The 25,319-nt window shown below is 40.2% G+C and overlaps 1 protein-coding gene across 1 annotated transcript in view; it reads left to right on the top strand.

The window, feature by feature from the left end:
* The window catches only part of MYRFL (myelin regulatory factor like), a 113,769-nt gene that overhangs the window by 32,661 nt on the left and 55,789 nt on the right, over positions 1–25,319 (top strand). The window contains exons 3-8 of the mRNA XM_021678543.1: positions 11,237–11,304; positions 11,400–11,658; positions 12,504–12,595; positions 18,925–19,075; positions 22,514–22,709; positions 24,743–24,819. Of these exons, the coding sequence (XP_021534218.1) occupies positions 11,237–11,304; positions 11,400–11,658; positions 12,504–12,595; positions 18,925–19,075; positions 22,514–22,709; positions 24,743–24,819 (843 nt within the window). The remainder of the gene's footprint in view (positions 1–11,236; positions 11,305–11,399; positions 11,659–12,503; positions 12,596–18,924; positions 19,076–22,513; positions 22,710–24,742; positions 24,820–25,319) is intronic.

The following is a 25,319-nucleotide window of genomic DNA, read 5'->3' as shown; positions in this document are numbered from 1 at the left end:
GAGACCACGAGGCTGCAAAAATGATGAGACCCAGTTTGAATCTCATAGGGAGATTTTCAAACATATTAAAAAATGGAATTATTGGCCCTGTAAAACAGATGCCCCTAGATGTTCAATGGAAAATTGGTCCCATGAGATGCCATGGGGGAAAAGAAAAGTTCCATGATGAGTAAATAAGCTTATGAGTCACTGGCTTCAACAAAGCTAAATGAACTTTACTGCAGGACTTTTCAGAGCCTTTGTTATGCTAATATGCAACTGGAGAAGAGAAATGGTATACAGTGTTTCTCAAATTTATTTGGCTTTTGACCCCTTTTGGGAGGCAGGTACCCATGCATGAGCATTGGGATACGCCCCTCAGGACTTTCTCATCTTTCTGTGTGAATCTAATTGGTATGTTGAGCTAAGGGCAGTCGTGTCAGCACGTGAAAATTTCTGAATATTGCCCTTAACCCTTTGTTTCCTTGTGTGGCAGAGTCCAGGGCAGCTGTCTGCCCAGGAGAAGCAGGCTGAAGTCTTCTGATTTCCCTAGGTTAGCCAGCCAGTTACCTACTAGGTACACAGGTAAGCTCTGGTGGACACACTGGGAAATGTCTAGGTATGGAGAGCTGCTTGAAGGGAGGGGCGCTAGATATTTAGGGGATAGCATAGAACCCTGGAGGTTGCAGGGAAAAAGGACAAGAAGAGTGTGTGTGTGTGTGTGTGTGTGTGTGTGTGCGTGTCTATAAAAGGAAGACTCCAGAAAAGAGACTAGTGAATCTTTCTTTTTTTTGAGTACTTCATTTCATTTTTAAAAAAAATTTTTATTGTTATGTTAATCACCATACATTACATCGTTAGTTTTTGATGTAGTGTTCCATGATTCATTGTTTGTGCATAACACCCAGTGTTCCATGCAGAACTTGCCCTCTTTAATACCCATCACCAGGCTAACCCATCCCCCCACCCCCCTCCCCTCTAGAACCCTCAGTTTGTTTTTCAGAGTCCATCGTCTCTCATGGTTCTTCTCCCCCTCCGACTCTCCCCCTTCATTCTTCCCCTCCTGCTATCTTCTTCTTTTTTTTTTCTCTTAACATATATTGCATTACTTGTTTCAGAGGTACAGGTCTGTGATTCAACAGTCTTACACAATTCACAGTGCTCACCATAGCACATACCCTCCCCAATGTCTATCACCCAGCCACCCCATCCCTCCTACCCGCCCCCACTCCAGCAACCCTCAGTTTGTTTCCTGAGATTAAGAATTCCTCATATCAGTGAGGTCATATGATACATATCTTTCTATGATTGACTTATTTCGCTCAGCATAACACCCTCCAGTTCCATCCACGTCATTGCAAATGGCAAGATCTCATTCCTTTTGATGGCTGCATAATATTCCATTGTATATATATACACCACATCTTCTTTATCCACTCATCTGTCGTTGGACATCTTGGCTCTTTCCACAGTTTGGCTATTGTGGACATTGCTGCTATAAACATCGGGGTGCACGTACCCCTTCGGATCCCTACATTTGTATCTTTGGGGTAAATACCCAGTACTGCAATTGCTGGATAGTATGGTAGCTCTATTTTCAACTTTTTGAGGAACCTCCATACTGTTTTCCAGAGTGGTTGCACCAGCTTGCATTCCCACCAACAGTGTAGGAAGGTTCCCCTTTCTCCGCATCCCCGCCAACATCTGTGGTTTCCTGACTTGTTAATTTTAGCCATTCTGACTGGTGTGAGGTGGTATCTCATTGAGGTTTTGATTTGGATTTCCCTGATGCTGAGTGATGTTGAGCACTTTTTCATGTGTCTGTTGGCCATTTGGATGTCTTCTTTGGAAAAATGTCTGTTCATGTCTTCTGCCCATTTCTTGATTGGATTATTTGTTCTTTGGGTGTTGAGTTTGATAAGTTCTTTATAGATTTTGGATACTAGCCCTTTATCTGATATGTCATTTGCAAATATCTTCTCCCATTCTGTCGGTTGTCTTTTGGTTTTGTTGACTGTTTCTTTTGCTGTGCAAAAGCTTTTTATCTTGATGAAGTCCCAATAGTTCATTTTTGCCCTTGCTTCCCTTGCCTTTGGCGATGTTTCTAGGAAGAAGTTGCTGCAGCTGAGGTCAAAGAGGTTGCTGCCTGTGTTCTCCTTTAGGATTTTGATGGACTCCTGTCTCACATTTAGGTCTCTCAACCATTTTGAGTCTATTTTTGTGTGTGGTGTAAGGAAATGGTCCAGTTTCATTCTACTGCATGTGGCTGTCCAATTTGTTGAAGAGACTGTCTTGTTTCCATTGGACATTCTTTCCTGCTTTGTCAAAGATTAGTTGACCATAGAGTTGAGGGTCCATTTCTGGGCTCTCTCTTCTGTTCCATTGATCTATGTGTCTGTTTTTGTGCCAGTACCATACTGTCTTGATGATGACAGCTTTGTAATAGAGCTGGAAGTCCGGAATTGTGATACCACCAGCTTTGCTTTTCTTTTTCAACATTCCTCTGGCTATTCGGGGTCTTTTCTGGTTCCCTACAAATTTTAGGATTATTTGTTCCATTTCTGTGAAAAAAGTTGATGGTATTTTGATGGGGATTGCATTGAATGTGTAGATTGCTCTAGGTAGCATTAACATCTTCACAATATTTGTTCTTCCAATCCATGAGCATGGAACATTTTTCCGTTTCTTTGTGAGACTAGTGAATCTTAAAAACAGGCTTTGTTTCCTTCAAAAATGCCCAGAGGTTCACCTCCTTCCTATTTTTACTCTAAATGTGTGTCAGGGAGCAGCACTCACCTGACTTGGGAGCTAGAAATGTAGCATCTCAGACCTTCCCCCAGAAAAGCTGAATTAGACTCTGCATTTTTAATAAGATCTCCATGGAATGCTCTTGCGCATTATAGATTGAGAAGCCCTGCGTTAGGTCTCACAAACATGCCTCCTTCCCCATCACCTCCTACGTTCCAAACCAAATAATTTGGTTTGGTTTGAGTAAGTGTTCTCAGTGGAGGTCATATCATATTGAGTTTTAGGCTGGCCTTGGGGTCCTACCTATGGAGTAAGAGGGAACTAGATGAGGGCACTGAGGTGACACCTATTCACAGGTCTGAATGGGTGACTTCACAGGAGGCAGACCTTAAAGACACATTAGGTCCATGAGGAATCAACTGCAGGTTTTATTTTATTTCTTTCTAATAGTGGAGCTTATTCTGGGTTTTACTTAGGACTTGGCTTATTGGGGTTGGACATCAAAATGGGCTAGGAGTCAATGACCAGCTGCACGCTTTAGTTCTGCCATCAATGGGGTGGGGCTGATAAGCTCTTTACTGTGGTGTTGTGAAAGGGGTGAGGTAACATGCGTAGTTCTGCGAGAAGAGCTTGTTAAAGGCTGTGTGAGTTCATTGACCAGTTTGGCTTCTGGGTTCAAACTGATGCAGTAGGAGGAAGGCTAAACAGAATCCTGGGCTGAAACATTATCGGCGACATCTTGGTTCTAAAGATATTTGTGGAAAATTACCTATAGTAATTAATTTGATTAGGAGAGTCTGTTTAAATCATCATGTGTTTTAGAGCATTAACTCTGGTGGTAGACCACTTGATTTCAGCTTAACTAGTTGCCAGATGAATAATCTTGGTTAAGTTATATAACCTCCTCAAGCCTTAGTTCCATTGCCTGTGGAATAGGGACAATAGTAGTACCTTTCCCCATGATGGTGGTTGAGATTAGATGAGATAACACATGAAAAGGGTGAGCTCGGTGCTTGGACCAGGGTGGGTTCAAAGGTTTATCTATTTCTAAAGCAACAGAGAGGAGTGGTGGTGGGAAGCTCAGGGTCCTTGCAGTTTGCCAATAAAGGACTGGAGGGGTGGGGTGGCATCTTGCTTCCTCTGCCCTGTCATGAAATTGTTTTCTTGGGCTATGTTATCCACTGACAACGTTTCTGCCAAGGCCCTTTCTCACCCCAACTTCCAGGTGGTGGGTACAAACCCTAACCAAGCTTGATCAAGTATTTATTGTGTGTCTACAACATGCTCACCACTGGGACACTGTGCAGGACACACACAACACAGTATTAAGATATGTTCTTAATGTAAATGTCCATGCAGGAGGGATAAATCACTTACATGAAAAATTGGAGAAATTATTTTCAATAACAACTATGTCTATAATTGGGAGAGGGAGTAAAACAGTGAACAAAACAGATTAAATCCCTGCTATTAGTTTACCAAGGGCAGTGTGGTGGGAAGCAGCCTGCCCTGACCCAAGCATTTTTCTCTGAGTTGGTGGTGCATGGTGAGAATAAAAGCACACTGACTTTTTGTAGGTGTAAGTATTGTTTTTAAATTCCCAACGGACAATGCATTTCCTTATTGCCTGCTGCTGGGGTGAGACGCTCCCATCCCTCTACTCTTGGTACTCCATTGCTGTCATGCCGCTCTAGTGGGAAGAAAAAGACAATGGCATATAGTATAAAGTCATTCAGTAAGATGAAGAAAAATAAAGTAAGGGAGTAGGAAGAGGGGTGGGGGAAGGCTATTATTTTAGATTGGATGGTCAGAAAGCCATCTTTTAATATATGAATTTATATATATAACATACTTATGGCCATATGTAGTATAAAAAAAAGCAGTAATTCATATTTATTAAGTACCAACTCTATACCAAGCACTGTGCTAAGTTGAGCTCACTGTGCAATAGAGCTTTAGAGAAGGCACAATTGGTGTATGAAGGCACTGGGGGAGTCATCAAAGAAAACTCGGGATTGGACTGTTGAATTGTGAGTAGTCGCAGTTGGGTATTCACATGAAGTCCATGTCTTAATACTGTATGTCCTACACAGTGCCTAGTATAGTCATAAGCATGTAGTAGGCACTCAACTACAACTTGGTCAAGCCTGAATACTATCTGAAAGAAATATTGGCTGCTTTGGGCATAGCATGCAGCTGTCATGGATATACATATAACTTAACCAGCTGGAAAGAAGAGTCTATTTGGCATTCCCTCTTTTGGTTGCATGGCATTCAACCCCCAGGAGACCATATTTATCCGTTTATCCTCCCAAACACAGTAACAAGTTATATATCTGAGAGGAGGAGGTTTAGAAGGCAAATTATTCATTTTTTATCAGTAGCTAAGACTCTGTTGATTATTACAACTATTTCCTACAGAAGGGAGAGACAGATGGCCACTCAAGGAGTGACCCATGGTTCTGTTACTTTCCAGGTCTACTTCATGGAAATCCCTTTGGCATAATAGGCAAATTCAGAGCACGAAGACCAAAAACAGTCTAATATGCATGACTGGGATTCCTGATGTGATTGTGAGTAATGAGGAGATTAGCTGCTCATAAACCGTCCCAAACAACAGTGTTTTTCTTAAAGTTAATTATTGCCTTTGTTTTAACAATTTGCTCAGTTTCAAAGGTAGCTCTCACTTATTCTTCCTTCAAATTCTCTGAAAAGAACTGCAAAATTTTTCTCAATACTAGAAAATGCAGTGAGCATGGAATTCAATAAAATAAAGGAATAGGTGTGGTGAGTTTTGCAAAGGAGAGTAAACTGCAAGGAAAGCATTAAAAATTTCAAAATCTTGGGATGCCTGGGTGGTTCAGTCACTTTAGCATCTGACTCCTGATTTTGGCTCAGGTCATGATCTCAGGTCCTGGGATCAAGCCCTGCATTGGGTTCTGTGCTCAGCAGGAAGTGTGCTTGAGGATTTCTCTTCCCCTCCCTTTGCCCTTCCCCCTGCTCATGCACTTTCTCTAAAATAAATAAATCTTTAAAAAAGTTTTCAAAATCGTCATTTTTAAACCATCACTACATGTTGCTGCCACTCCACAAAGGGACCTTTGATTCTCCATGCATGCATTCCTGTATACAATATGCCATGCCATATTTCTCGAGTGAGTTGATAATTTACTTGTGATTTTTAGATTTTAACATTACTGTATTCCAGTGGTGCCACTAATGTAAAGGTAAATAACTGCCTAGAATCTTGAATGTGGAATTGTAAGATCACAGAGTCAATCACAAAATTTAATTTGTAGATCTATAGAAGTGATACTTGTGCAGAATTTAAGAAGTCAAATGGTACTGTGTGTGTATGGCTTATAATGAAAACCAGCAATCCTCTGCCTCAGTCTTCCCCATGTTCCTCAGTTTGCCTCTTCCAGAGGCAGATACTTTTCAACTATTTTAGATATTTCTACCACTTTATATCTAAATGGTGTTTTATGCTCTTCCTACTTTATCTATTTTAAGAACTTAATATCATCTTTAGGGAGGATTTAACTTTCTTAAACTACATCTGACACCCACTTCTAGCACCAGCCTCCCAATATCATAAAGTTCTAGAAAAATTTTTGCTTAGGTCAGTATCCAGGGCTTACATTATTATCATTATGTATTCTCATACAATTTATTATGATTATATTTTCTTTCTTGATCTTACTGTTTTTCTTGAACCATAGCCTTCTTTTCATGATTTTCTTGGCTTTGAATGTAACTGTCATTAATTCTTCCCTCAAATTCTCTGAAGGGAACTGCAAAATTCTTCTCAGTATTAAAACACATCAGTTCCTTTTCTTCTTAATTTCTCAGGTGATCTTTGTCGTTACTGACTTTTTTATTCTGTCAATTTGTACTACCTATTTTGTTCTATCAATTGATGAAAGAGGGATGTTAAAATCTCCAACTAGGACCATACAATTATTTATTTCTCCTTTTAATTCTGTCAGTTCTGCTTCATGTATTTTGAAGTTCTGTTATTTGATATATAAACAATCATGATTGCTATGCCTTCTTAATGAAAGGACTATTACTATGGAATGAGCCTCTTTATTTTTAGTAATACTCTTTATTTTGAAGTCTATTTTACCTATTTTTTTTTTTAAGATTTTATTTATTTATTTGACAGAGAGAGAGAGTGAGAGAGGGAACACAAGCAGGGGGAGTAGGAGAGGGAGAAGCAGGCCTCCCGTGGAGCAGGGAGCCCTATGCGGGGTTCGATCCCAGGACCCTGGGATCATGACCCGAGCCGAAGGCAGACGCTTGATGACTGAGCCACCCAGGCGCCCTATTTTACCTATTATTCATGAAATCACTTCTGCCTGCTAATACCTTTTTTCTCCATTAGTTTTCAACTTATCTGAGTCTTTATATATAAAGTGTTTCTTGCAGGCAATGTATAGTTGGTCTTATTTTTAAAAATCCATTCTTACAATCTCTGCCTTTTATTGGAGTTTTAGTCCATTAACATTTAATGTAATCATTGATAATGTATTTAATTCTGCCATTATATTATTTGTCTTCTTTTTATCCTATTTCTTCTTTGTAACTCCTTTTTACTTTATTTTGAATTATTTGAATAATTTTAGAATTCCATTTTATCTACTGACTTTAGCTGTACCTCTTTGCATCATTTAACTTTTTACAGTCTACTTAGATTTAATGAATTAATATTGTATACTTTATGTAAAATGTAGAAACCTTCAGTTGTATAATTCTATTTTATCCCCCACTCCCTCTGTTCTATAGCTGTCATAAATATTACACCTTCATACATTATAAATGCTACGAGATAATTTCACATTTTTTGCTTTAAACAGTCCTATGTATTTTAAAGAAATTAAGAAAAAAACCCAATTTGCATTCACATATATACAATTTTTTATTCTCTACATTCCTTCCTAAAGTTTCAAGTTTTCCTCTGATATCATTTCCATTTAGCCTAAATAATGTCTTTTAGGCTAAATAATGTCTTTAATATTTCTTATTGTGCATGTCTATTTATGGTTTCACTTAAAATTTTTTTAAATCTGACAATGTCTTTATTTTGCTTTTATTCTTAAAGATATCTTCATCAGATATGAAATTATAAATTGTCAGTTTTGATTTTCACTAGCACTTTAAAGATATTGTTGCACTGTCTTCTTACCTCTGGAGATTTTGATGAGAAGTCATTGGTCATTTGAACCACTATTATCTTACATGCAATATGTTGTTTTTCTTTGGTTAGTTTGAAAATTTTTCTTTATTTTTGCTGATTTGACTCTAATGACTTAGGTGTGATTTTCTCTATATTTATCTTACTTAGGATTTGCTGAGCTTCTTGAACCTATAAATTTATGTCTTTTACTAAATTTGGGAAGGTTTTGGTCATTATATCTTTAATTATTTTTCTGTTACATCCTCTCCACGGTTCACAAATCTCTCTTTCTCTCCCTCTTTTTATATTCATTTTTCCCTCTCTGTTCTTTAGACTGGATTATACCTATTGATTTGTCTTCAAGTTCTGTTACACCACCCAGTGGTTTTTTCATTTTCTATTTTTATTTTCATTTCTAATTTTTTTTTCAGTTCTAGAATTTCCATTAAGTTCTTTTCTAGTTTCTATTTTTTGCTGAGATTTTGTATTTTTTATTCTTTCCAAACACATTATCCTCTACTCCATTAGACTTAGTTACAGCAGCTGTTTTTATAATAGCTGCAGCTAAAATCTAGATTTATCTACTAACCCAATATCTGGATCATCTCTGGGTTGGTGTCCACTAATTGTTCTTTTCCTCAAGGGTAGGCCATATTTTTCTGCTTCTTCATTTGTTGAGTAATCCTTAGTTGTATTCTGGACATTGTGAATGTCTGGATTTTTTTTTACTTTTCTCTGAAGAATATATATACTTCTGTTTTACCAGGCAGTTACTTTCCTTAAACTCAAATTATAAACTCTGTCTCTTGGGCAGTAGCTCAAATTTTATTTCAGTTCTGTTTGTTTGTTCATCTTGCTTTTTTGTTTTTTGGGTTTTGTTTTTTTGGGTTTTTTTTTTGGTTGGACTGTGTGCTGTCAGCCCCATATACATTGATGGCTTGGGAGTCAGACTCTTGGCCCCGAGTTTTTACACAGAATCTAGGGTTCCCCTCTCTGAATATCTTTTTCCCAAGATTCCCCTTTCACTTTAAGCAGCTGTTTGTCCCAAACTCTGTTCTCTGGTTCTTCAGGTCAGAAAGTTAGTGTGTTTCTATTGGAGTTTTAGCTGTTTTGTGGTTCTGCTTTCAACTGGCCCTGAGGCTAAAAGTTGTAAACAGGTAACTCACCTTATGCTAATACCTTCATCCAAGTTTCAGTGTCCCCCCAGAACCTTCTTGCTTTTGTCCACTTTCCAGTATTTTTAGGCAGATTTTATTTTTTTTTAATTTTGCAGAGTTCACAGTATGAAAATGTCAAATCTGGTAGGAGCTTACCAGTGATATCAGAAGCAGAGGAGCTCTTTGTGGGGTTTTTTGGCATCCCTTCTTTATCTAGTTGTTTGTTCTTTGTCTTTAATGTTCAAGGTTTCTGGAAATATCTGGTCCTTCATCTTTTGTTCCTGTTTAAGATGTTCTGTATGCAAACCATTATTCTCAGAGGATGAGTCTCATCATAGAGTGGTTAAGCAAGGATTGGCCATTTTGGGGGGTAACTTCAAAATCTTATTTTTCCCCTTGAGGACATTCAATTTTTCTGGGGAACAATCTTCCAATTTCTTACTGTAGGAAATCTGCTTGGATGCCTGCAAAGTCAAATTGAGGAAGGGCCTCGAGGTTCAGCATTTGGACTTCTAATGAATCCTTCCATTTTTAGCTCAGTAGCTTTACATCTCCCTGGAATCTGTTTCTCCAGAGAGTAAACCTTTCTAACTTCCGTTGGAGTGATGGAGGTAGTTGTAGGGTTGTACAGGTTGAAGAAGCTAATCTAAAGGTCTAACTGTTCCTTAATCAGACTTTCTTTCTTTCTTTTTTTTTTTTTTAAGATTTTATTTATTTATTTGACAGAGAGCATGAGAGGGAACACAAGCAGGGGGAGTGGGAAAGGGAGAAGCGGGCTTCCTGCAGAGCAGGGAGCCCTATGCGGGACTCGATCCCAGGCCCCTGGGATCATGACCTGAGCTGAAGGCAGAAGCTTAACTGACTGAGCCACCCAGGCGCCCCTCCTTAATCAAATCAGTTGAGTCTTTTGTTTTCAGCTCCACCTTACTCCTGGATTCAGAGGTTCCTGGTGACTCCAATGTCTTGGGCTTTTCGGGAGTTGTATTAAAATTGGATAGTTTCTTATTGGCTGTGTCGCTTCTGCCATCTCCAGGCAGTCTTGTTTTTGCTTTTTCCATTCTGTTAATTCAGTTACCATCCATCCTACTTCTGTCTGCCACAGTGTTATTAAAATATAGTCTGTTGTGTGCTCTGCACATGTACTCTATGTCCTTTTATGCCTCTTTATTCCTTTACTTTCATTTTTGGTGGTGTTTTTGGAGGAAGGTGGCATTGTTGGAGGAAGGTTTTCTCTTCCTTTATTCATAAAGAGTGAATGAATTATAAAGGGCCAATTTGAGGAGAAAACCTAACTTTTCTAGTAAACAACAAAAAAAGACTTTTCATTGTATGAGGTTAAAATCATAATCAATCAAGAAAAACATGATCGCTTACTCTCCAGCAGGAGAATCAAGTAGAGGGTGGTAGTGCTAATGAATGCCTTAGAATCATGGAGTTTCCGAGCCATAAGGAGCAGATTTTTTGGAACAGAAAATTTCACACTTTTTTAGTGGTACTCATTTTTTCTTAAATGAAATTTTACTTGCACCTCAATATATAAAACAGGAAAGTTATGAATTTTTTCCCCCAGGCATTTAAATTTTTTCTTTTGTAAAACCACTGAGCTCATTCCAAGAGCTTTGGGATTTCCCAGTGTACAGATGGAAAACCATTGCTTTGGTGGTGACATTTTATAAGGCTTTAGCCCAAACAGTGTGCACAACCATCTCTCTGGTGTAAGTGCTTTGAAAACGTTAAGAAGCAACAATGCTTTTAATTAAACTATAATAAACTATATACATGTTTATGTGTATGTATATAAACTATAACTGAGCTTGCACTCTGCGGGCATTATTTTATGGGTTTTATACACAGTATCTCATTTAATTCTCACAATGATGCTAGGAGGAAGGCATGATGGTTACTCCCATGTTGTAGGTGAGGAAGCGGAGGCCTGGAGAGAGTGAAGTCTTGTTCATGGATACACATCTAGGAAGTGGAAGAGCCAGGCCCCAAACCCAGTTTGGTCTGCCTCAAAGCCTATTTACTTGACACACAACACTAGGCTTGATCTGGTGGTCTTGGCCCCCATGGTGCACTGTGTGTGTTGTACCCACAGCAGTCTCCCATTTGTGACAAAGCTATAATGACGGAACAGGTCACACCAAAAGCAATGTATGTCTCTAATCCTCAGGCAGCAGCAGCTCCCAGATACTCCACCCTACTCGGCATCAGACTCCTGTTCTCCTCCACAGACCAAAGGTGAGTGCACTCTGCCTGCCGCACACCCTGCCGTGCCCCTCTTCTTGGACACTGGCTGGTCAGAAAGAGCCCTTCTCACCTGTGTGTTCCCCCAGGTGCATGCTGCCCGGCCGTGAGACCCGCAGCCGGGAGGACTCCTGCTACTTTTCTCCACTCGGCAGCTGCTCCTGGGACGCTCCCTGCACACCTGCCACAGAGCTCGTGTGAAATGAGGGGCTCTGCCCACAGCCACGGCAGCTTTCGCAACTGCTACCCAGACACCAGGCATCTTACGACCCCCCCGGACCGATGCGTGTCCTCCCATCTGGGGATAAGCCGTCCTTACCAGCAGCAGCCTCTGTGCCACAGCCCTGGGTAAAGGGCAAGATATTTAGTTACGAAAGACCCCAGAGCAGCCAGCACCCCCCGTGGTGCCAGTAAAGCATGAACAGTGGCGTTCTGTCCAGGAGATGGCGGTGTTGAGACATATATCCAACACGGCAAGGCCCCAGTGCTCTCGGCTCTGGACGGTCTTTGAATTAAAAGCTCACTAAACCCAAAGTCCTCATTCAATGGAAAGTTAAAATGTCAGAAATATATGGGGACATTCTGAGTGATGGAGAAAGCACTGTTTGCATTTGCAGCCTCAGCTAGAATACGCAAGTAATTTGTGAATGAGCTCTCAGAAGAATACTTGTTGATTAAGCATTAATATTCTTCTTTTTTTCTGTTTTCCTTCCTCTTCTCCTCTTCTCTTTCATTCCTCCTTCTGAATCTAAAGAATGGCAGAAAGATTAAAGGTCCTCAAAAATTGTGGTAAAATTCCATGTGAAAAAAATTTCAGGGGTAAAATGTATACGTATTTTACATACTTCTATTTTATATATGTATATACTATATTTTAAGTTCGTATCTTCTCTGTCTCAGTGAGTCTTCTGCCTTTGGAAATATTGTCAGTTTATTTTTCAAGTAGGTGAATCTCAGGTCTATTGGATATTGGAAAGCTAAGTTTCAGACCAGTAGGGCTCATGGAATAGGAGCTTGTCCTGTCCGCTCATGTACAACCTAGTAGTATTGCAGACTAGTAGGCCTCAAGGAGTCTCAACCAACAGCAATAAGTCTTAAGAAGGCCGAGAGCAGAGACCTGGGAAACTGAATCTGATTTAATGTAACATGGAGAGCAAAAACATCTAACCTTCATTTTGGGTTCTTGATTCTAGAGCCTCATTGCCACCAACCAAGAAGAGAAAGTGCACACAGACGCTGGAGGACTCTGTGGACTGCCACATGTGGGCCCATCACTCCAGACCAAGTGAGCCAACCTGGGGCCAGTCACTGCTTTCACCATTAAGTCAGGGATTTTGACCAGCCTTGTAGTAGCCCTGCAAAATTATTTTCACTTTCATAGATGGGCAAGGGTAAGCCCTGGGAGTTTATTTCTTTCCTCTTGACATATTGTTTCATGCAGTCTTAGGGAGTCATGCAGATGCTCCTAGGAAGAGACACCATTCTCTCTCTCTCTCTCTCTCTCTCGCTGGTGGAGGTGAAATGCTGGTCCTTTCGATTTTAGGGGCAATGTGTCTCAGAGGACACAGGCTCCAGGCCAGTGGAAGCTTGCAACGTGGCAGCACGTTCAAGAGCCTGCTGTTGTGCTATTGCTTTGTCTGTTGCAATCCTTCTCAACTTGAGGGTGCACACAGATAAAATAGGGATCTAGGTAAAATGCAGGTTCTGATTCAGTAAGCCTGAGATGGGGCCTGCGGTTCTGCGCTGCTAACAAACTCCCAGTGCTACTCAGGCTGCCGGCTCATGGAAGCAGACTTTGGAGGATTTCTCCAGTGGAACAGAAAGGTAGAGAGTTGAGCTCCCCTAGCAGTCGCTTCAAGTTAGCAGGTTCCAAGTAGATCTTTAAGACTTTGTAAGATCAGGGGCGCCTGGGTGGCTCAGTTGGTTAAGCGACTGCCTTCGGCTCGGGTCATGATCCTGGAGTCCCGGGATCGAGTCCCGCATCGGGCTCCCTGCTCGGCGAGGAGCCTGCTTCTCTCTCTGACCCTCCCCCCTCTCATGTACTCTCTCTCATTCTCGCTCTCTCAAATAAATAAATAAAAAATCTTAAAAAAAAAAAAAAAAAAAAAAAAAAAAAAAAAAAGACTTTGTAAGATCATTTTAGAAGTCTTTCAGCAGAATCATATAATGCCCAAGGGGTCAGACTACCTTATTTTTGGTCTTATGTAACAGGTGACACATCATGTTTTGAGCTTAGAGACCTCTTCAAGTTGTGAACAAATTGGGGTTTTGGAGTCTGCAGCCTTGAACTTTCAGAATAAATGCTATGGCACTTACTAGGCAAAAGGATAATACTCCATGCCTCCTCTATTAGCTGCTGTAAATAATCAGATGTAGGCAGTGTGAATAGCAGCCCAGATTCAGGGTACATCTCATTTATTACCCTGCATCAGCTGGCAGGGCGTTCAAGATTTCTGTTTTGGAGCTCCCTTCCCACTATTGTCCCCAAACTCCAGGGCTTTCTACTGCCCTGAAAGGATGCTGGTGGCTTCCTCGCCTGCTTGAGTTGCTGCCTTTGTCTTTCACAGCCTCACGATTAGAGCTGGTCCTCTGTGCTTGCCTGTGGAGCCTGCTGGTCCTTTCAGGGATGTCTGGCCTCAGCTCCAGCATAGGCTGGAAGGTCCTTCAGCCAAGGCCCACACGTGCCGCCCCCTGGGAGTGCTGAGGTGGAACTGCATCCAGGCATCCAGCCCTCGCATGAACCAAACCTCTCACTGCCTCCTTTTCTTTTGCATGGATCCACCCTGGCCAACAGTTGCTTGGTTTTTTTCTTATTCAACCCTTGAAACAGAAAATGCTAATTAAAGTCTCCTTTCTGGATAATGTAGAGCTCACCATCCAGCTTCCTATGTGAGCGTACTCTAATTTCTTCAGGAATCCTTACATCTAGCCCACAGCTTCTATGTGATTCTCAAACACAAAAGGCTGAGTAAATTCCTAGCCAGATGAGGGAACCATCTGTTCCCTCTCCCACAGATGCACCAGCCCACTGAGAGAACTGGGCAAGCCACCCAAACCTTCCAAGCATTTCCTCATCAAACCAGATTGCTGCTCAAATCGTCTTGGCCATTTCAGGGTTAAGCTCCATCCTGTGATGATTTTCTGCTGCCTGTCTCTGGAGAGGACATTGATTTTTCACCATCTCCAGAGAAAGTCATGGTAGAGTAACTGAAATGTCTCAACAGATAGGAAATCTTGAATCCCTTGCTTAAGTCCTATTCGGACAAAGGTCACTAAAAAGCTGACTAAAAATAATTGGCTCCAGACAATGGTTCCAGAATGTAAATGAACACCTTCCCAGGGCTGGGGGGGTGGGGGTGGGGGGTTGGGGAGGCAAAAATCCAAATGCTATGTTTTCATTACAGTTTATATTTTCAGCAGTTTTCTAGTAGAGAAGTCATATTTGATGTGGCAGAGGCCAAGGGTTTTTACAAAGGTCCTGGGGAAATGGTACATGGGAGGAGGAAGGAGCAGCTTATGCTAGTCTTATTGGGCAGGGATTTTGATGGGAGGAGAGGTTCTACATCAATCAGGAAGGCTTTTCTGGTGACCTTCTCCCAAGCAGTTCACTTTGTCCACAGGTTCCAAGATTCCCATTTATAGGCTCACAATGTAGAATCACTGGGTTGCTGTGGGCAGATGTAAAATCTTGCTTAGAGAGAAAATAGCTGGTGGGCAGACTCCTGCTGGCTGTTTCCAGCCCCACATGGTCTAGACCCCATGTATGAGAGCGTTCCTGCTTCCATCTGATCTGAACCCCAAATATAAGAGGGTTCATGGACTCATATGGTTTGAACCTCAAAAATAAAAGGGTTTTTTCAACCCCAGAGTTGTGGTCTTTGGCCCCCGGGAGAGGTGCACTGGCTGAGTTCACACTGTAAAGTCAGAAAAAGTATTTGTCTCATCTCCTCAGCAACTAGGGACTTTCTGGGATTGGCTTTTTTTTTTAAGATTTATTTATTTATATGAGAGAAATTGAGAGAGAGAGAGAGAGAGAGCACGGAGTGGGTGGTGCGCAGAAGGGGAGGGAGGGGGACAAGCAGAAACCATGCTGAGTGGCTGGATCTCAGGACCCTGAGGTCACCACCTGAGCTGAAACCGAGAGTCAGATGCTTAACCAACTGCGTCACCGAGGCACCCCGAGAGTGACTTTTCTTGATTATCAAATGAGAATCATAATTTCTACTTCACCCATTTCTAAGATTTTTTTTAAAAGTAATGTATAAAAGAATATTTTTAAAGACATTAAAATGCAAGCTATGAGTTTTTCCAAAAGGTGGGAACTTGGTCAGTTTCCTGCCTTCACACTTCTATTCCTCTTTTGCTACATGTTCTCAAGACATCCTCAGTGTAGCATGAAGGGAAGAGGATGGTTTGAACCCCGTCTCTTCCACTTAATAGCTATGACACTGGGCAAGTTATTTCAGGTGGTTGAGCCCCAATTTCCACATTTGTTAAATGACATTAGGAATCCTGACCTCATAACCTCTCTATAATCAGTCTGGTTGCATCGACTAATGCATATCCTATAACCCAGTAATTCCACTGCTGGGATTATGCCTAGCAGAAATGTGTACATACACCCACTAAAAGACACACACAGAAATATCCATAGCAGTGTTACTTATAATAACCACAAACTGAAAATAACCCAAATGACCATCAAAGGCAGGATAAATTGTATATTCCTACAGTAATGGAAATGAGGAAATGACTGCCATTTGCAACAGTAATGAGGGAATCCCATAAACATAATGTTGGGGAAAAGAAGCTAACACATAAGAATACATATCATATAATTCCACTTCTATAAACTCCTCTATGGTATTAGATTTTAGAATAGTGATTTGTCTTGGGCAGGAGAAAGTAGTAGCTGGAAGAGGGCATGAGGGTGTCTTCTAGAGTGGTGGACATGTCCTATTTCTTGGCCCAGTGATAGTTACCCAGTATAATTCATTTTATTAGAAAGTATCAAATTGTGTACCAATGAAATGTGTATTCTTCTTTATGTATATTATACTTCAGTAAAGAAAGTTTATTGAAAAAAAAAAAAAGGCATCCTTACCTTGAAGAGTTGATGAGAAACTATGTCAAGTGTCTTGGCGCACTTGGGGAGGTCCACACAGGAGGGTGCCTGGGTGACTCATTTGGTAAAGAGTCTGCTTTTGGATGATCCTAGGGTCCTGGGATCAAGTCCCTATCAGGCTCTCTGCTCAGTGGGGAGTCTGCTTCTCCTTCTCACTCTCCGTCTATGCTCTCCCGATCTCTTTCTCTCTCAAATAAATAAATAAATAAAATCTTTTAAAAAAATAAAATAAGGAAGTACACAGGAGTAGTAGACATTATTAGTGTGACTAGTAATAGGTCCCAGTATTGGGCTCAGGCTTTTGCCTGGAATTTCAGCGTGGACCTGTGGTCTCTGGATCTCACCAGCTGATCTCCAGCTCCCAGGGAGGCCATGGCTATGTCAGTCCCGTTGGAGTGGCTGCCCCACCCCTTTGCTGCTATAATGGGAAAAAGCAGGACTTGCTCTTATCCTTGACCTTGCCACCATGCATGAGTGGGAAAGGGCCCAAGTGAGCTGACATTCACTCAGGCACTTGGTGTTAGTTATTTCACATCAGAGAGCGTTACCATGGAGGCCAAGCACAGAAGTATTCGCAAGGCTTCTTAGACAAAACTGCGTCACCTGAGCTGACACTAGTCCATGTGATGACAGTGCCACCAATGTTAATGAAACATGCCATTGTTTAAACCCTTCCTGGTGACAGACACTGTGCCAAGCACTTATAGATGTAACTTGTTGAATCCCTTCACCATCCCCGGGAGGTTTCATACTGTTACTCCCATTGTGTAGATGAAGAAACTGAAGCCCCGAGACCGGAAACCATTTCCCTAGATGGTATAGCTAGTAAGCATCGAGCTGGGACTCAAGCCCAGGCCCATTGATTCCAAACCCCAAGCTCTTGAGCTTCCTTTACCCTCTCTCCACGGGAGGACAGAGGAAGGAAAAATGGGAGAACTGGTTTCTTCCTTTCTCTGAATTTGGTATAAGCGGGAGAACCGTGGAAGGTGTTTGTTTGTTTGTTTTGAGAAGTTTCTAGGTCTGGTAACTTCTGGAGGAGTGACAGCATGGAGAGGCCCTTGCATTGCTGACCTCCTGTATTCTAAGCTGGGAAAAAGCTTTTCATGATTTTGAGAAATCTTTTCAAAATGGTTGTTTACAAAAACTGGAAAAATCGATGTTTTGCTTAGGTGACATGTAATAGGGATACCCCAAGGTAAACACATTTTCTTTGACATTTGAGATCAAAGACAATCCGAAGCAGCTCCGTTATTTATTCGTTTGAGGAAGTCCTCAGTGGAAGTATAGAGAAAGGAAGTTAGACGAGTGAAAGAAAACCCTGCAGTTTCCAAGCTGTGAGCTAAGTGCACGCTCTCCAGGAGCTCACCTCATATCTCTGTGTTGCTGCTCTCTGCCCGCTCCTGATCTTGTGAACACCCACCATTTCCCTTTCACTCCTGACGTCAGGGAGTTAAAAGAAAAGAGAAACAGAAAACGTACCAATAGAATTTACATAAAGATTATCCAAGGTTGAATCATAGGGTTTGGAGGCCTACTCAAATTAAGATAATTTGCAAGGATTATGCAAAAATAGTAGCTTGCGCATGTGAAATTGCTGTTATTTTAACACAGAAAAGTAGCAATTTCATATAGTCAGTACCACATACTTACGACATTTTCTGCTGCTTTATCTTGGCGTTAGCTTCGGAAAGTGCTTTCACTTGTACTATGATAATCTCTCTGCTTGTATAACATTGCAAGATGGGCAAGACATCTGTTTTAATTTCTATTTTGCAGTTGAGGGAAGTAACACTAAGTGAATAAATAGCTCATCTAAGTTCAGAAAGCTAGTGCCACGAGGGACCTGTAACAGATTAGAATGTATTGGTTGCAATTAAACAAAAACAAAGAAACAAAGGACAAAACCCCCCCAACCCCCAAAACCTCAAACTGCCTTAAGCAAAAAGCAAGCAAACAAACAAACAAAAAAACAAAATTGGAGGATTTATTGGCTCCTGTCACCCAAGAGTTTAGAACTGGATCCCAGAACTCAAATCATGCCATCAGAATGGGGTGCCCTTCATCCTCAACTCTGCCTTCTGCTGTGCGGGCTTCATTTCCAGACAGGCTTTTCCTTCATGTCCCCAAGTGGTGCCAGCAACCCTTGGGGATGTATCTCACGGGTTTAAAGCTCGTGGCAGAGAGTCAGCATCTTTGAACCTGTGTCCCCTGAAGTGCTGAGATTCACTCTGCTTGGATTGGATTGGGCCATGAGTCAACCTGATGCAATTGTTGATGCGAGTAGCGAATGCTGTGCTTGAACTGATCCAGCCTGGGTCCCCGTGCCCTCCTCTGGCTGGAGTGGACTTCACTGGAAACACATTGACTGGAAGTGGGGAGACGCTACTGAGGACGTCATACGTGGCCAGTTCAATTGCTCCATGCAACTGTCTGTGAGTCTAGGAAAAACAGCCTTGGAGGAAGGATCTAACACACCGATTTCTTTGCAGTGACAAGTAGGAGTTTCAGCAGCGAAGTGCAAGACTACGACAGTGAGGGACAGAACATGACGCCTGTCGACCAGTGTTCTCCTTCTCTGAAGTGGCAGCCATACCAAAGCGTACCTTGGCACAGTTTATTCACTGGTCATTATGAGAAACTGTAAGTGTCCCAGGGCCCCCTGGTGGTGTACTGGGGAGTGAGGGAAGAAAGGCCAGGTTAACTCCCAAGACTAAATCCGAGGATTTGGGCTTTGAAGCCACCCCTGATCAAATAGGATGGGTCCACGAGGAAGTGTGTCTTACTCCTTATGTTTCGCATTCCAACTAATGAATAGTTGGGACATGGGTTTCTGGCCTTCTGGAATCCAGACTGTAATTCTGACTCATTACAATTTACCCACTAAATGATAGAGGGGAGAGTGAATCTTTCTGAGACCATAGACCCAGTTCAAACTACGAGCTGGAAAATGGGGATTTCCCAAATCAGTAACATTTAATCCTGCAGTTAATTTAAAATTCCACAGGATACTATTTTGGGGACCACATTAAATTGCTAGCTGGTGACATCCCCCCTCCTCTAATATCTATGCTGTGAATCAGTATTGTCAAGCTCATTGTCAACACATACTGCAACCATCCTAGCTGGTGGTGGCTTTGAATTTAGAGACTGAAATGAAACCACTCAAAATATCTTTAAACTGGAAAATTTTCATCCTAATCTTATGATATTATAGTTTCAAGAAATCAATGTGGACTTACGTATTATTGCTCAGAGCCTTCTCTTTATTCCTTAGAGTATAATTTACCTACCTAAGTCTTCTAGAATTTTCAAGATTATAAATACCTTCTTGAAAAATCTAAAAAATGTTAATGGTTAAAGAATAGGACTTTCAAGCAATAAATATAATATGAAATGAGAAATGTTGATCCACAAACTTGAGGGCCTTCCATGGTATTTTCCAAATTCAAATATAGCTTCTTTAAGAGCAAAACTTATCACTAGGACTTTCGTGTTGGTTGAACTAGAAGGAAGAAATCTTTTCCTTAAAACAAATTCTAAGGACTTAAACAGACTTTGGGAGTTGGTGTGTTGAATGGGAACCAGAATGAAGCAAATTACTAATTGTCTCATTGAAATGTGACAACTTTGTGTATTTGCCACTGTGTTCAATTAGAAAAAGAAAGGAAGGGTCCACTGGTCTTGGTTTTGAGTCTTAGCCTTCATTTGATTATCTTTTGGGGAGTAGTCCATATATGCTATCTTTAATATGAGTACCCAGGTATGAAACCCTTGATCAAGTTTTTGAGGCAACTTATCCTTCTTCTTACTTGAGTAGATTTTTTTTATTTTTATTTATTTATTTATTTATTATTATTTTTAAAGATTTTATTTATTTATTTGAGAGAGAGAATGAGATAGAGAGAGCATGAGAGTGGGGAGGGTCGGGGGAGAAGCAGACTCCCTGCTGAGCAGGGAGCCCGATGTGGGACTCGATCCCGGGACTCCAGGATCATGACCTGAGCCGAAGGCAGTCGCTTAACCAACTGAGCCACCCAGGCGCCCTTGAGTAGATTTTTTTAAAGTTTATGTGAACAGCCAATCTAAGCTCCACTGATCTGGAAAAAAAGGAGAACATGGATGGTATCAGCTTAAAGGTATAGAGGCAGATTTATTTTGAATGCTTAGACATAATTCACTTTTCTTAAGTGCAAGAAAAAGACAATATTAATCTACATTAGACTTTAGGTTGTCTTGATTTCACTATTCATATCATTGAGACAGAAAATCACTTGTCTCAGATTATTATGTCTAATTTGTCACAAAAATATTGTTTCCTTAAATTACCTAAAAGCAATAAAGTTAGGGGGTTGAAAATTTATCAAAAACTTTTTTTTTCTGAGTGATACTGAAAACTTGTGTTAAAAGAGCTTTTAAAAAGCCAGTTTAGTTGACTTTATGTATAACTTTTGATATAAAAAAACAGAATCACTATTTTTAGGTAAACAGATTTCTATAACCAGAGATTGGTGTTTAAGATTCAGAATAATCTTCAACTGCATAATAATTGTTCGTTGATTCTGTTTCTGCTTCTAACTCTCTAAATTGCAGGCTAATGCTCATATCTGATCTGTAAACCTTACCTCCTTCCTTCAGAGTTTTTGATAGTGAAACATGAAGATCACAAAAAGATATTTCCTTTTTTCTCCACCAAGACAGTTCTTATTACCCTCTGCAGTAAAATCTATACAATTCCATTCATCTAGACTTTAAATGAGTAAATTAAAAGATTAGTTCTAGAAACGTGAGTCAATATGAAGTTTCCAGGTGACATAAGACATGTGGTCTTTATCAAATCCTTCATTCAGTGAATGGTCTTGACTTTGGTGCTGGCAGGCACCATGATTGTGGAGGCTTTGACAAGTCAGCTACTTGGGAGTAATCAATGACCCAGTGACTTGATCCACTGGGAATGTGCTTAAATTGCAAAGAACATGAACACTCTTTTCTCCAAGAGACTCATTCATATTTTCTGTCTCTGGAATTAGAGGAAAATTTAGAAACTTAAGTGTTGTTCATTATAATGGCAGCCATCCAAATTGAGATCCCAGGAAGCACAGAACCACACACAGTAAGTCCTGCCCTCCTCTGCTTCCGGTCCTGAGGAGAAGCTTCTTTCCTGAGGAAAAATCCACATTTAGGAATCTTGGTGAATTAAAAATCATGTTCCATATCTACAACATGTATGGGAAAAACTCACTAAAAAAGTTTCACCTTCTATATTCTCTTCTCTACTCAGTAATGTTACACATGTAAGGTGTTTTAGTTTTATTAACATTTAAAGGTATTTAATTAAATATGTGATACACAAAGCCTTGATATTGAACGAATTTGATAGGATAAATAAAGCAAGGGTCTGATTAGCCACCCCACTACTTTTGTTCTCAGCAGAAGTAACCAGCATAGTAGGTTTTCAGTGCTATTATCAGATCAGGAGGATAAAAAGGAAATGACCAAACTCTGGTGAAAATGGGTTTTCAATCAGTATTCTGACTGGCTCTAGTTAATCTGGTTTAAAGCTATTCCTGGTAATTTTGACCAGCCTGCTTTTTTCTTCTAACCACCAGTAGGCTGAATATTCACTCATCTGAGGGACTATTTGAATGTGCTGTTGCTGATGACATTTAGAGCCTTTTTTTTTTTTTTTAAAGGAAGAAAAAGACGATTTTTATCCCAGCTATTTCATAGGTCTGAGTAATGCAGTGACTTCTCAACTTCTAGACTACATCTTTCTGTTGTATGGTGGAGTCAAATTAGAATTCTAGAAAGCACAAAGGGAAAGGGAAGCCGAAGAGACAATGCTTCCATTTGACAAGAATTGTGCTTCTTCCTTGTGAGAAGATAAAATGCTGTGAGAGAGCCATCTGTGTTTTGAAATAGCACACTTCCTCAGCAAAAATCCACAAAATTGATTAAATATAGCAAAAGTCACTTTCCACAGTGTATTTTCTTGAAATGTTTATACTATTAGTATTGTTAATGGAAGAAAATGTGTAGAAAATGTTTGTTAAATTGGTTTCTTGATTCCTCTTTTTATAGACCTGATATAGGCTATCGAGTTATCACAGACAAAGGATTTAATTTTTCACCAGCAGATGAAGCTTTTGTTTGCCAAAAGAAGAACCATTTTCAGATAACCATCCATATCCAAGTTCGGGGAAATCCAAAATTTGTCAAAACCCAAATGGGCCTAAAGCCAATAGAAATGTTTTACTTGAAAGCTTTTGGGGTTAAGGTAAGTCTTTTATTGAGCTCAATTTAATTAAGCCAACATTTATTAAGTGTTCCAGGTATCTGTTGCTGCATAACAAACTACCCCCCAAACTTAGCAACTTAAAATAATGACAGTCATCTATTTGGGTCACAAATGTGCAGGTTGGTTAGGGGTTGGCTCTCACAGTTCATGTCTCTTCAGGAGTCATCATCTGGGGCAGCTCAGCAGGGCCTGGATCCAGTTTCCAAGATGGCTCATGTATATGCCTGTCAAGTTTGGTCTGGCCATTGGCCAGGAGCTCAAATGAGACTATGGCTGGGAGGCCTTGGCTCTTCTTCATGAGAAGTCCCTCTCTGTGGGATAGGTTGTGCTTCCTCATGGCATGGTGGATAGGTTCTAAGAATAAATGTTCCAAGGCATAGGAAGCGGGAGCTGCCAATTTCTTAAGCCTGAAACTGGCTCAGAAACTGGTACAGCATCACTTCAAACTACATTTTGATAGTTTTCGCTATATAAATCTTGCACTTCTTTTACTAACTGTAATATTTTATTCTTTTTGATGCTGGTGCATTTTCATATGCAGTAGATTCGTAGCTTTTGCCAAATTCTCAAATAGGTCTCTGACCTAAAAAAGCCAAGGAGCCATTAAACAGAGGGGAGACTGAGTCACGGTAAAGTTAGACAGTTCATCCAAGATACGTACATGAGAGAGCTGAGTTTAGAATGCAGGTAGGATGAATTCTGAGTGGTCAACAAGGATTTGTTAACTTATTATCTCAGATCCAGCATTTAGGGGGAGGAGCATCCATATTTTATTCTGATTATTAACCTGAGCTTAGGCAGTGAGTCTCCCAAAATAGGGCTTGATACCTTGACACCTCAGCTGCTCTTGCTCCAAACTGAGCTCTTAAACCAAACCAAAACAAAACAAAACAAAAGCAAACACAGATAACAAACAAACAAACAACAAAACATATTTTTCTGATTATGGAAGTAATATGAATCCATTGTGAATATTTTGGAATACAGTAGAAAACTATAAAGAAGAGAAAAAATTCATTCATATTTGGGATCCACCTTTTGGTAGTCTAATTTTTTTCTTTTATTAAAATTAATCTCATATTGTTAATAGTATATTATGAAAATAACATGATACTAGTAAAGACCCTATAAAATATTGTTTACAAAGATGACATAGTTTCTATTGGATAAATGTACCATATTCCTGCATTATTTTAAGTTTTGCTTATTTTCAATTTTTTATTGTTAATAAACTTCAGTAAACATCCGTGTACATCTATCTGTCTTTGCATGAGGATACATTCCAGAAGAATTTATATATCAAAGGCATGAACATAATTAAAACTCTTGATGTATGTTGCCCAGCTGCTTTTCAGAAAAATTGTCGTTATGCTATTATCCACAAGCCATATATGACAGGGCAGATCTCACCACACCCTTGCCACTGTTCATTCAGAGCAAGAAGAGTTTTGTAGCAAGTACTGAAAAAAATGCCATTCTCCGTATTTTATTTATTTTCATTGTATATTGTTATTTCTTCTTATTAGAATATTAGCTCTGCAAGGGCTGGGGTTTCTGTTAATTTTGTCCACTTCTCATCTCTAATGCCTTGGGCAGTGCCTGGTGCCGAGTAGGTGCAGGTGCTCAGCACATGTCTATGGAATGAATGAATAAATGGATGGATAGATGCATGTACCCTTGGAGCTGCCTTGCCTCTGTGTTTTGCTCCTGATGCTTTAATCACCTACGAGCTCATGCCATATTCCCTGCTCACCTGCAGTTTTCTGTTGTCTTGTGTTTTCATTGTTTAGTTTTACACGTATTTGTTTCTTTTCTCACCAATAACATACTCCTTAAGGTTGGGGTCATTGTCTTATACATCTTTTCAGTGACTTGTTCCTCCTGCCCAGTGCCTATCATGATGCCTTGGAAAACTTTTAAAGTGCCTGAACGTTATTTAATAATGAACAGTGTTTATTAACAAATTAACTTATGTATTTGGTAACTAACTTACTTTTTGTTGTTCCACACAGGTAGAAGCCACCAATCAAATAATTGCTATTGAGCAATCCCAAGCAGATAGAAGCAAAAAGATTTTCAATCCTGTTAAGTAAGAATTTCTTTTCTGAATTCCTTTGTGAATGTATTAGGAGAAAGACCTGTTGCCTAATTTATTTTATTAAAAATGAATCCCGTTGACCATATGATTTCACTTATATGTGGAATTTAAAAAACAAAACAGATGAACAAATAAATACACACACCAAAAAAGCAGAAACAGACCTATTAATGTAGAGAACAAATTGATGGTTGCCAGAGAGGACGGGTTGGGGCAGGGGTAAAATGGGTACAGGGGAGTGGGAGGTAGAGGCTTCCAGTTATAGAATGAATAAGTCACAGGGATGAAAGGTACAGCATAGGGAACAGAGTCAATGGTATTGTAATGATGCTGTGTGGTGACAGATGGGAGCTGCCCTTGTGGTGAGCGTAGAGTTGATGAATCTCTATGTCATACACCTGAAACTACTGTAACATTATATGTCGACTATACTTCAATTAAAAAATAAATAAAAAATAAAATGAATCCCACTGCAGAAACTACATTAGTAA

The sequence above is a fragment of the Neomonachus schauinslandi genome, chromosome 5, assembly GCF_002201575.2.
Source record: "Neomonachus schauinslandi chromosome 5, ASM220157v2, whole genome shotgun sequence".
Classification (NCBI taxonomy): Eukaryota; Metazoa; Chordata; class Mammalia; order Carnivora; family Phocidae; genus Neomonachus; species Neomonachus schauinslandi.
This window is presented reverse-complemented; position numbering and strand designations above follow the sequence as displayed.